The sequence below is a fragment of the Malaclemys terrapin genome, chromosome 11, assembly GCF_027887155.1.
Source record: "Malaclemys terrapin pileata isolate rMalTer1 chromosome 11, rMalTer1.hap1, whole genome shotgun sequence".
NCBI classification, from domain to species: Eukaryota; Metazoa; Chordata; order Testudines; family Emydidae; genus Malaclemys; species Malaclemys terrapin.
The window spans coordinates 38,212,425-38,225,080 of record NC_071515.1 but is presented as its reverse complement, the minus strand read 5'-3'; the positions used below and the strand labels follow the sequence as shown (position 1 = coordinate 38,225,080).

The following is a 12,656-nucleotide window of genomic DNA, read 5'->3' as shown; positions in this document are numbered from 1 at the left end:
ATCAATGATAAAAAAACAGGGATTTCATTAGGCCGTATTTTCAAAGGGAAAATAAACTTGCCAGACATGAGTGAAGTAAGACTGAATTTTAAGGAGTTGTATAGCTAAAAATCCTTCAGCCATGCAGATGAAGGGTAAACTACAAACACTAAGGAACAAACAATGCAAAATACACACACTACAGGAGAACAAAAAGGTTAGAATACTTTAAAAACTGCTGCACTTTAAGGAAAAAAGGCTGAACCAAGAAGAGTAGTGACAAAAGGATTTCAATGAAAATTAATAATGTCAAGCTTCACAGGATTAGTACACACCTTCCCTTGGTGGATTCTCTTGAAGTTTTACCCCTCCAGAATGCAAAGGTTCAACCGTAGTCAGCAATTCTGTTGGCTGCCTCTTTTCACAGCTGAAGTCTGGGAGTCGTGGAGCTTGCGGTCTAGTTTTTCTTGCAGGATTCAGGAAAAAGCAGTATGCACACCTAAATGCTGCACAAAGGTTTACAAAAACATACACAATAATAGTCTCACCAAGTTGACTTCAAGTCTCAACATACTAGTATTCTGAAACATATTTCCCAAGAAATAAAACTTTCTGAGTTTCCAAAAAATAAAGCAACGTGATAATATTAAGACTCTAAAGGACCTTTATTTTTTAATTTAAAAACAGTTTTAAAAAATTGGTTAATAGAGCTATGTAGCATGTCTTCCAACTTCAGCCTTAAGAGCATCACCACCAAACCTACTCGGGCCCCTCTATACTTCTTCCATTTTCCTCTGTGCACTGTTGAATGCATGTTCACTTTCAGCTCTGCTGCTGCTACTTGTGAACATTTCTGGAAGGCATTACTAGGGGTGACACAAACATCAACAAAACATGCACCTCATGATACACACAGTATTTCCAAATGCATAAACTGAATCTTTTATCTATGATTTGGAGTCATTGGCAGATTGTGTATGGAAGAAAAGTATACTTAAAGACTTATAATATAAGACCATTCTCTTGGTTTGTTTGTTTGTTTTTTTTAAAATAGTCCAGTATGGATATCCGTTGCCTTTAAATTATTCTGTCAATTATTACTCAGGCATTTTCTTCCCTGAGGGCTACACCTTGATGTGGTGGGAAGACTTGAGAGTTCTCATGACCTGGAGAGCTATGCCAACAGGAGTTTAACTTCTGGTAGGACCACTCCAGCCAGCCAGGTCAAAGACTAGGGATCAGACAAAAGGCAGTCCATTGCTGGAGTAGACAAGACTCCTAGCCCCAGTAGGCAGCTCGTCTAGGAGAAGACATACTCTGTATTAAAACCGGAGCTAGCCAGTCATGGCCCACAGACTTTGGCGGAGCAGCCACTTTCTTCTTCAGGCTGCAGCGACCTTAGCAAGTGAAACTGGCACAGCCCAGGCACTAGGCTGTGGTCACTTTGGCCATCAATGGGATCTGCTTTTGATTGTATCAATTGTTTCTCCTGCACCTCACAAAGTACTGCATCTTTGTTTGGCAAACCATCTTTACTAGCAGACAAAATGACCAAAAAGGATGAGAGAATTACGACCAACTTGCTACTACTTTGAAAAATTCTTTGTGTAGGTCTACAGTCCTTAAATGTACCTCATCCACCAAACTTGATGGGAGACTACATTATTACTTGAAAAATAATCTGCTCTCGTGGCATTTAGTAAGGAAAGCCACATTTGTGTTGGAAAAACATTATATGCTGTCCAATAATTTAAAATACACTTTTACAAAAGACCAAACCAAAGTCCCTTTCTTGCACATTTTGACTGTTTGTTGCTCAGACTGATACACAGCATGCATGCTGTAATATCAATCAGAAATAAAATAATATATTGCCTATTGTGTTGTATATTTTCTCCCAAACAGAGAGACAGACCCCCATGCGCAATGGAAAGAAAAGAGAGATGCCTGAAACTATTTCTTAAACATTAGACTTACTGTAGCTTTATTTTGCCTCTTTTGTACATCATCTGTGTTCAATAAAGAACTGTGTCTGTCTAAAGTTATTGTCAGCCATAAATTGACATATAACCTCCAGGGCTTGTTCCTACTCCTGTTTTGATGCCTCCCTGAGAGCTTCTTGCCAAAACAAGATTTTCTTTAAGTTCTGGTAAAGCGGAGCATTTAATGTCAGATAGTTTTTAGTGATAAAACCCTTTTGAGAACTATTCATAGCCCGTAGTGATTCTCAAGGATGTTTTGGAAGAGGCTTATTTCTCCTGAATAGTTTTACACACACAATATCCTTGGCCTAAAAGCTGTAATAAAGTACTTTTTTAAAACTTAAAATGTGTCCTAAGCTACTGAATAGTAAATTACCATAAGTGGCATTTCTTAGCTTGTACTAAGTACTTAACTAGAATCAAAATGTTACAGTGCTGTAACAGTCTCTAATGAAGTACAAAAGTAATTTTGAGAAGTAATTTTTTTTTAAAAAGAACAGACTATGCAAGTTAGTTCTTACCAATGTATTCAAATTCCTCCTTCAGAGCCATACCATTATGAGAAAAACACTGTTGACATATAAGGGCATACCTAAAAAAAAAAAGAAAAAGAAAAAGTAAAAATACAGGTGTTAAGTTGAAGCTAAGTATTGAGACAATGGAACTGCTGTATAGTATTTAAGCTGAGCAACTTTTAATATACTTAAAATATTAACAACAAGTAATGCCCAATTCATTTATGAAAAATGTACCACAAGCAGGGTCTCTTCACTTATACATCAGCAAAAAACAAGTTTTTAATCATAATTTTAAGAATTAAACCAAGATGGCTAGCGCTTAACTGGTCACATAGCTGCAATTTAAGTGTCTAACTGTTTCATACTAGACTCAATAGAAGCCATATCAAAAATACTGGTAATTCAACTTTTAAGGTGAAATACAATGATCTGATTAATAGCTCCTCTAACAGAGTTAGCAGGCCAGCTCAAGTGTGTTTGGGACAGTTCAGCAGGCAATTAGTTATAAGCAATTAAAAATACAACATATGAAAAGAAATTAAGAGTCTCGGATGTTTTTAGGTGATAGTTTAATTCATTCTCCCACTCACGCTTCAATAAGGCTTTTCTTTTTCACCTAAGCACTATCATTTTAAAACTGCTCGTGCTAGAGTTTACGCTCCTGAGAGTGGGGTAAAAGAGTTCAGTTCATTAGGAAAACTGTATATAAAGCCGGCAACAAACATAAGCAGCAGAATTCTAGAATATCTAATCCTGCACAAACAAAAACCAGACTTCTAACTCAATGTGCATGTGCTTTGTTACTTACTATCATTAGCAAAATGTTACCTGTTCTGTGGACCATCACCAACTAAGTATTCAACAACTCTATCCAAAGCTCCCCTTTCTCGAGGAAGAATAGGTCTTGCTAAAGGAGGGCCTGGTGGATGGAGACCTAACAAATGAAGTAAACATAATGAATTGACTTTTAACTACGAAGTCCTACTACATAATGCACTAGTTTTACTGTACATGCTAATACAGTGTATTAATACGTGCAGTATTTCCAAACTGTCCCATTTGTGAAATCCACTAGGGAAGTTGTACCACTTTAGTTCAAGCTCAACGTAGTTGGACTGCAGCTAGTTCTCTTTTTTCCAATAGGTCATTCTTAAAATGCAATTGCTCTTGCTGTTTGAATGTTTCAGTTTTATCAAGTATCAGAGGGGTAGCCGTGTTAGTCTGAATCTGTAAAAAGCAACGGAGGGTCCTGTGGCACCTGCACTTGCATCTGAAGAAGTGAGGTTCTTACCCACGAAAGCTTATGCTCCCAATACTTCTGTTAGTCTTAAAGGTGCCACAGGACCCTCTGTCAGTTTTATCAGTTACTAAATGTGGAATCAAAGTTATGATTTCTAAATCACTTATTTAAAACTACTGGTAAGTTTAATACTAAAGTTACTGTTTTTCAAAAATCAAATCTTTGAGGAAAAGGATTATTAAAAAAGCAAAAATCCACCCCTGTAAACTGAAGAACATTTGGAGGAATGTGTATGAAGACACAACATGCCCAATTCTCATTTATCTTAAGGCCCTTTAAAACAAAGGGGTGCTTACAGTGGGTGTAAATATAAGAGCACACACTGGTGCTTGTGTATTTGCTGGAACAAGGGATCTCACCTCAAAACACTTTTGCTCTCACTGCCTATATTAGCCAGACTAGACAGAAACTAGGGGGAAAACGTTCACCTGCCCCTCAAATGTAGATTACCAAAAATCCAAAAGGTTAGACCAAGTCAGTCTAGATAGCTCAAAATTAGATTCTTAAAAATATAATCTTGCATATCAGCATCTTAATACCAACAATGGACAAGACTCTCTCCTAGTACCAAAATGGCATTACTTAAAAATAGGTACTGCAGCGAACAGATGAGGAACCCAAGATCGAACACAAAAATGCTGTTATAAAACAAAGAAATTAATGAACCACTGCATCGTGATGCTAAAGAGTGATCTCGTTTAGCATTAGAGTAGTTGGGGAAGGCTATTGGTGCATTCTTCTCTGTTAATTTAAAGGATCAAACAGAAAAAAATTAAAGTAAATTTATGACCCCGAACTATTTTAGAGGGCAAGCCTTAACTTTTTGCATTGCCATTAATATTACAGGAAATTTATGAACACCTGTGGTAGAAAACCTATCAACCGTTGCTTCAATGAAGTTTCATCTCTAATAGAGATACCATATTATGGATTATCTCCCTCCCATTTAAAATCATGAAATCTCCCTTTTGGAAACTATAGCAGTTGATGCAACATGAAAAAATAGTGATGAGGAAAAATTTACGTACTTTTAGTCATCTTTCATAAGTGTTTTGTCCTCTCAAATGAATTAATCTCACAATCAGATTTTGCTTCTTTTTGTTTCCCCTCACATATAGAAATAAGATCACCCAACTCTCCATAGACCAGAGTTTGGGAACAGTGGGTCTGTTGTACAAGACATAGGCAACCTTAAAAACCTGCAAATTCTATTTCCTGTAGCTTTAACTCTTCTCTTCCTTACTCCTGAAGTGGTCAGCCACATAATGGAAAAATTCATGTCAAATTAACTTTTCAAGTCTAAGTAGTCTCAATTATACAAAACCAGTCAAGTATTAAAAATTATCATTTCATCTCCCCAAACTCACACATTAGTGGTCAAGAGGCCAAATTTGGCCAAGAGCTTAATGAATAACAACAACACAGGTACCCTGTGATACACTGATAACAAATACTGGACAGATTTTACTACGGTCATTTCCAGCTGCCTCCTCTGCCATTACTGGATGCCTACATAAACACACTGAGTAGCATTCTATGTTTTAAAGGGAAATTTGCCTCCAACCCAAAATAGTTCTATGCCCTGAAATTTGCAATTCTCTAATCTTCAGAAATAAATCTTACATTGCCATATCATTCTTCTAGTGTCCCATAAGTGAGTTTGAAAGTGTGCCCAGACTTTATACTGAAGATTTTTTGTTCCAAATTTTAAGCAGTTCATCAGTCAGCAAAACTCAAACTGCTTTTGAAAACAGGGTAACAATGCAGGTGGTAAGGCTTTGGCTTAGACTTCGTCCACACTTAACTTTTATGTTTAACAAATCTGAATTGAAAGCATTTATTAATAGATTAAATGCTACAACCCAAATGCTGATTCATGAATAACCAATTTTAAGGTAAACAAAGTTAACTAACATTAATTACAATGTACTGTTACAGTACCATTAAATGTCAAGGCCCTAAAATTGAGACATCCTCAAAATGCAACATAGGAAAATTTCTGATGAAGTTTTTTTGGTAATGATTCACAAACAATGCACTTTGAATGAAAAGGGCCTTTGAAAACCCTACGTTTAAAGACAATAAAAAATGCTGACAGAAAAGGGTTATTGTGTTTTCCATAACTCCCCACTCCTGCAATAGATTAAGGGGTAGAAAAGTGACATGTGTACTGAAATATAGAATGAAGAATTGCTAATGGTAAAATTAAGAGCTTTGTAAGCTATATTTTAATAATTTGTAATTATGGATAGTGAATGGGTTTAGATGAGGTAACACTTAGACCAAGGCCTTGCCTGGCATAAGTGTGGTTTTGCCAATGCTTCTTTGATATAAATTGCTGTTTTGTTTAAAATGATATTATTGCTGGCAAGATACATAATGTGTCATGTTGGAAGATGTAAATAACAGATACAAATATGTAATGATAAATATAAAATCCCAGTTTTCTGGGAAAGCTAGGAACAGGGTGAGATAGAATGACATGACCCCAAAACTGCAAAACCAGCAGGAAAAATGCAGAAGTTGGGTAATTGAAGTTTGTGTGTGCATATTGTATGGGTTATACGCACACACAAAAATGAAGGGGTGATGTGGTAAAAGCCTAGTGGATAAAAGTAAGTAATATGTAATGTAAAAACGTATAAAAGACTCAAGTGAACAAAGCCCAAACTAGAGAGAGACTGCACCAGAAACTGCAGGAATAGAACTGAAGGACTAGACCAAGAGATCAGAGAAGGTGATGATCATCATGGAAGGTAGAAGAACTTTTCAGTGCCCTGGAATGCAGTAATTTGGGCCCATTTACCTATTCCATCTGGTCTGTTATTGGCATAAGCATACATTCAGACATTATAAATGACAATACTTCTGTCTGAAATTGTATAAAGGCAAAAATTGATTAAGCCTAAATTGGGTGGACTTGTGACTCAGTTTCCCATTTTGATATCCAACATTGGCATCCCTGGGTGGCATGAGTACATGATGTCTTGTTCCCACTTCCGGCTCTTCAAGATTATGAAGGCTCCAGATACTATCAAGGCTTGGAAGGCTGCAGAGAACAGTGCCCTGGCCTCCAGCCATGGTGTTGTCCAACACCAAGACAAGAAAGTAAGTTCTCATAATCATAATGGAAGAGTATGTTAATATAATTTGCCACAGAGGGATTTGATAGAAAAGTCTTAGCCAAGGAAGAACCTTGGGACATAGTTAAAAAGACTTAAGAGTAAAGTTGGGAATAATAAGAAATATAAAAATTCCCATGAACTGTATATGGAAGTAGTATATTTAATAATTTTGTGTCTGAGGGACAAGTTAAAGAATGCTGCCAACAGTTAAAAGTACAGAATAGAGAAGTTGTGGCTAATGATCAAATGACAAATTACAGTATTTGCTCTTGGTAAAAATCACTGAGCTATGACAGTGAGAAACTAAGCACAACACAGATTATTGTGCAGTTATGGAAAGACGGAACACACAGTAATATGTCCAAGAATATAAAGTGCAATCAAACTAGAGAGAATTTAAGGAAAAGTAAGGACATTGGTACTAGTGAGGACTTGTCCTATCTGTACCTTTGGGAAGAAGATAATGGCTATTCTGATTTGTATTCCCCCTCCACCTATAAACCTTTTTGCTAAAATGCTGGCCAGTAGTAACATTAAAGATTATAGACCTCTCTAATTGTTAAAAGTTTGTGTTAAGTCACAGAAGGACAAATTCAGTGGTGGATGCCACTCACCACAAGGATCCATGAAAATATGCTTGTTTGTGCTAGAAACAGAGAAAAAGGCTGGGAGGTGGCAGTGGGGGGGGGGGGGGGGGGAAGCGCTCTGGGCTGAGCCTGGGGCAGGGGTGCAGAAGGGGGCTCTGGACTGGGGCAGAATGGTGGGGTGCAGGGTGTGGGCTCTGGGAGGGGGCTCAGGGCTGAAGCAGGAGGTATGGGGTGCTGGCTCTGGAAGGGGGTCAAGTCTGGGGCAGAGTGTTGGGGTGCAGTAGGGGGTACAGAGTGCTGGCTCTAGGAAGCGGGTCAGGGCTGGGGCTTTGGGTTCAGGAGGGGGTTCGGAGTGCAGAAGGGGGTATGGGGTACTGGCACTGTGAGGTGGCTCATGGCTGGGGGTTCGGGTGCAGGAGGGGGTTTCGGGTGCTGGCTCCGAGCAGGGGTTTAGGGTGGGGCTTGGGATGCAGGAGGGAGTTCAGAGTGCAGGAGAGGGTTTGGGGTACTGGCTCCGGGAGGGGGCTCAGGGATGGGGTGTGGCCTCCCACTGGGCAGCGCTTACCTCTGGCGGCTCCCAGTCGGCGGCGGGTGCCGTTAGGCTAAGGCAGGCTCCCTGCCTACCCCAGGCCCACACCGCTCCCGGAAGAGGCCAATGCGCGCTGTCCCTCTGTGCAAACCACGCCCCACACAACTCTCCCGGCCAATGGGAGCCGTGGGGGAGGTGCTTGCAGGCAGGAGCAGCGTGTGGAGGGAGACCCCAGCCCCACCCACGGGGCTGTGGGGATGCGCTGGCCGCTTCTGGGAGTGGCGTGGGGCCGGGGTAGGCAGGGAGTGTGCCTTTGTGGCAGCCACATTAAGCCACCAGAGATTGCGATCAACTGGGAGATCCTCTAGGATTGCCCAGTCGATCGCAATCAACTGATTGGTGACCATTGTTCTAGACTAATACATAGTCTTACTTCAAAAGTCAGCTTTGCATATAAACACAGACTAATGTATTATCATAATACATATATCTGATGCAATGTATTGTCCTAATAAAACAAAAAGTAGGTTGAAAAAATCAGAAAAAACAGAGTAATACTTTTTGTAAAACTCGGGAATTTTTCAGTAAAAATCTGTTTAAACTGAAAACGAAGGGGCTTATAAGTTACATGTTTAGTTCGTAATTTTTTGTTTTATATATTGTAGGCACCTGTGTTTTGAAGAGCTCAAAATATGGGGGGAAAAAAACTTATGAATGGCTCAGCCCTCAAACCAAATACAATCTGAGTTTATATATTTGTGGCATAACTTGCCAATTGAGGAGCATCAAAAACCCACATTAATTGGTTAAAAATGTTTAAAGGGAAAACATAATATTGTTAATATTTTGCAAAATGGTTATTGGAATATTTTCTAAAATGCTTTTTAAATTACTAAATTAAACTGTATTAAAACAAACTGTAATTTTTAGGAACAACAGGCTTCTCTTGGGAGTTAATATCTGAATATACAGAAATAGTTGCTCCTTCATATAGTTTACTTTAAAAAGGTAATAGTTGGGAATGGAACCCATAAGTGACTGAAGCAGTCACTAAATTGAAAGAGGTATTAGCCTCAATTCCAGTGCTGGTTCAGCCTGACTATTCACAACCTTTTGTGTTGGAATTAGCTGCTACAGAAATAGCACTGGCAGTCGCCTTGGGTCAGCATAGGAATTCAAAACTCAGACCAACTGCTTACGCATTGAGATACTAGCTCCTGTAGAACAGAAATACACCTGGTATGAAAGACATATGTTAGCTATATTTGGGCTGATAAGCATTTTGCTTATATTGTGGGACCATCATCTTTAATTATCAATATACACCCCAGTCCAATTCTTGTTATTTGCCCAAGTATTAATGGAAACCCCAAAGAGGGCTAATCAGTCACAATAATGAGGAAGCTGAAAATCACACTATAGCTATAGGTAATGTGAAATGCAATGGGTACATATATATTGAGAGATGCTTGACAAGCTTTAAAAGATATCCACATAGGGAAAACGCATAGCCTCATTACCAACAAATATCTGCTGGACTGGTATAGGAATGAAACAACTAGTCACAGAGGTTAATATCCTCTGGAATCTAGCTGTGGTAACAATGTCACCTCTTAATTATAATTACTATACAAAAGGCTATTTTTGAAGTCTTTCCCCCCAACTTTCACTGCCAATAAAGCATCCTCAAAGACTCCGATTTTAAGGAACATGTCCAGCCATGTACCTCACATACTGGAAGACACATGGATGGTGGCAAGCACCTCTTCTGGACTGCTGCACAGAGGTGCAAGCCAAATGGATCTGTTGATGTGATGCCCTAGGAGCCATGCAACGAATCTGTGGTATAGATCATAATAATGAAACAGAAACCCAAGAAAGAAATGTCAACTGCCAGTACAGCTGAGTACCTAGAATAGACATAAAACATGTGCGAAATAAAGACTACTGTGTGGTTATACAACAGTAAAAATACAATCATTGAGGGAAAGTGTGCCCATTCAATCAGCTCAATTGGTATTTTATTCTTAAATTCAAAACTATAATTGAATTACTCAAAATTATACCTATACTCAAATTTGTTGAGCCAGTAATAGGAAAAAGTCAACTAAGCTTTGGCACTAAGGCTATGCAATTACTTCCTGACTTTAAAATACTTATTGTAAAATGAAATCTGCACTTAAAAGTCTTTATTAAAATAACATACAAACCATAGAATTCACATGCAAGAACATTAAATACAATAGATAATTAGATAGTGTGTTACAGCCAGTTACTGGGACCAAATGAATACAATTGGGGAACATCCAGATATGGCATTTAGTTTTAAGATAGTATTATGGATACAAGTGTTGATAATTGTAGTAATGCTTATAATGTGTTCAAGATAAAGTGGATTTGTGGCTCAGTTTCCCACTTGAAGCCCCAACAAAAATCAGTTAATCTGATGAAAGCTATAAAAATGAATAGTTATGCTTCCTACCATCTTCAGTTGGCTTGAAGACTCTATCCCATCCTTATGGAGGATGACCAGTTTTACTGTCTTTATCACCTCCTCGCTGGACTACTGCAATGCAGTATACTTGGACAAGAAGCCATCAATGTTTAGGAAACTCAGAGTATAGACTGTTGAAGCATGTCACCTAAGCAACATGGGTTATGATGAGCACATCAAACCTGCTCTCTGCTCTGACACTGGTTTCCCCACAGACTATCCAATCAAGTTCAAGATCTTGGTCCTTATCTTCAAAGTTGCTTAATGGCTAGGCCGAGAATATTGAAGAGACTGCCTAAGGCACCAGAAGGAAGTGCTCTCTCAACAACTCTGCTCCTCAGGCACAACAGAACTTACTACCTTTAGTATTACTACTTTAAGAGTAAAGCTCGCCTGTGCAGGAGATAAAGCCTTCTTTGGTAGACAGTCCCAGACCATGGAATAAACGCCCACAGGAACTAGCTACCACCACAAACCTGAGCATCTACCACTTAAAGTGAAATGTACCTTTGCCTTCCCTAACAAAACATAAAGCAGCATGTATTCATGTATAAGTATATAATACTAAACTGTACAAGATTTCACCTCGGGGGAGAAGGTGAGAGAAAAAGTTAACCACACATGACAGATGTTCATCAGATTGCTCAATGCACTACTGCAAAAAACTCTCAGATACTACAGTGATGAGGCCTGTATAAGAACCTAAACAGAACACAATATATGGAAGAATCATATTAATGACATGCTGTGTCAAGACAGACAACCGCTATAATTATACACAGTAAGGAGGGCAACCCAAAAAAGACAGTTACCTCTTTTTTTGTAACTGGTGGTGTTGTTCGAGATATGTTGCTCATGTCCATTCCATTGTAGGTTTGTGTGTTCGCCACATACACCGGTGCTGGAAGTTTTTCCCTCAGCAGTATCCATAGGGGACCAGCTCTGGCGCCCTCTGGAGTGGCACACGTATGCCATGGTATAAGGGGCGCTGCCGGCTCCCCCCACCCTCAGTTCCTTTTTGCCAGAAACTCCGACAGTGGGGAAGGAGGACGGGTCATGGAATAGATGTGAGAAACATCTCGAAGAACACCAATTACAGAAAAGGTAACTGTCTGTTGTTCTTCGAGTGCTTGCTCATGTCCATTCCATTGTAGGTGACTCCCAAGCAGTACCACCAGAGGCGGGTAGGAGTTCATGGACTTGTCGATTGCAACACAGCTCTGCCAAATCCAGCGTCATCTCTGGCCTACTGAATGATGGCGTAACGCGTCGTAAACGTGTGCACTGAAGACCATGTGTCCACAGATGTCCTGGATGGGGATGTGCACTAGGAAGACTGCTAAGGACGCTTGAGCTCTGGTCGAGTAGGCCTTCAATATAGGTAGCAGTTCAGCCTGTGCTAACTCATAACAGAACCTCCGGATACAGGAGGTGATCCAGTTCGAGATCCTCTGCAAGGACACTGGAAGACCTTTCATCCTGTCCACTGTCCCAGTGAAGAGTTGGGTCGACCTTTGGAAGGGCTTGGTACATTCCAGGTAGAACGCTAGGGTGTGCCAGAGATCCAAGGTATGCAGCCGCCTCTCCTCTGCGGTGGAGTGCAGCTTTGGATAGAGAACCGAGAGAAAGATATCCTGGTTAACATAGAAGTGGGGACACCACCTTAGGCAGGAATGCGGGGTGGGGGGTCACAGCTGGACCTTGTCTTTGTAGAAAAGTGTATAAGGAGTTCAGGAAGTAAAGACTTTAATTTCAGATACTTGTCTCGCCAAGGTAATGGCTACAAGGAAGGCACCCTTCCATGACAGGTGTGAAATGGAACAAGAGGCCAGGGGCTCAAAGGGAGGTCCTGTGAGCCTCAAGAAGATGAAGTTGAGGTCCCACTGTGGAACCAGATCCCAGACCGGTGAGAAGAGTGGCTCTAGGCCTTTTTGGAACTGGATGGTCATGTCCTGTGAGAACACCGATTTTCCCTGGTGTGGAAGGCCAATATCGCTGCCAATTGCATCCTGATAAAGGAAAAAGCAGGGTCTTGACGCTTAAGGTACAGCAGGTAATCCAGGATAGACTGCAAAGACCTTGTTGGGGAAATGCCACACAGGAGAATCGCTTCCACTTTGCTAAGTAAGTCGCTCTGGTGCA

At 40.0% G+C, this 12,656-nt stretch overlaps 1 protein-coding gene across 3 annotated transcripts in view; it reads right to left on the bottom strand.

Annotated features, from left to right (window-relative positions):
• The window catches only part of LNPK (lunapark, ER junction formation factor), a 73,530-nt gene that overhangs the window by 20,330 nt on the left and 40,544 nt on the right, over window positions 1-12,656 (bottom strand). For all 3 annotated transcript variants that reach the window (XM_054044347.1, XM_054044349.1, XM_054044348.1), the window contains 3 exons: window positions 3,308-3,413; window positions 2,483-2,553; window positions 315-485 (listed from right to left, as the gene is read on the bottom strand). In XM_054044347.1, coding sequence (XP_053900322.1) covers window positions 315-485; window positions 2,483-2,553; window positions 3,308-3,413 — 348 coding nt within the window. The remainder of the gene's footprint in view (window positions 1-314; window positions 486-2,482; window positions 2,554-3,307; window positions 3,414-12,656) is intronic.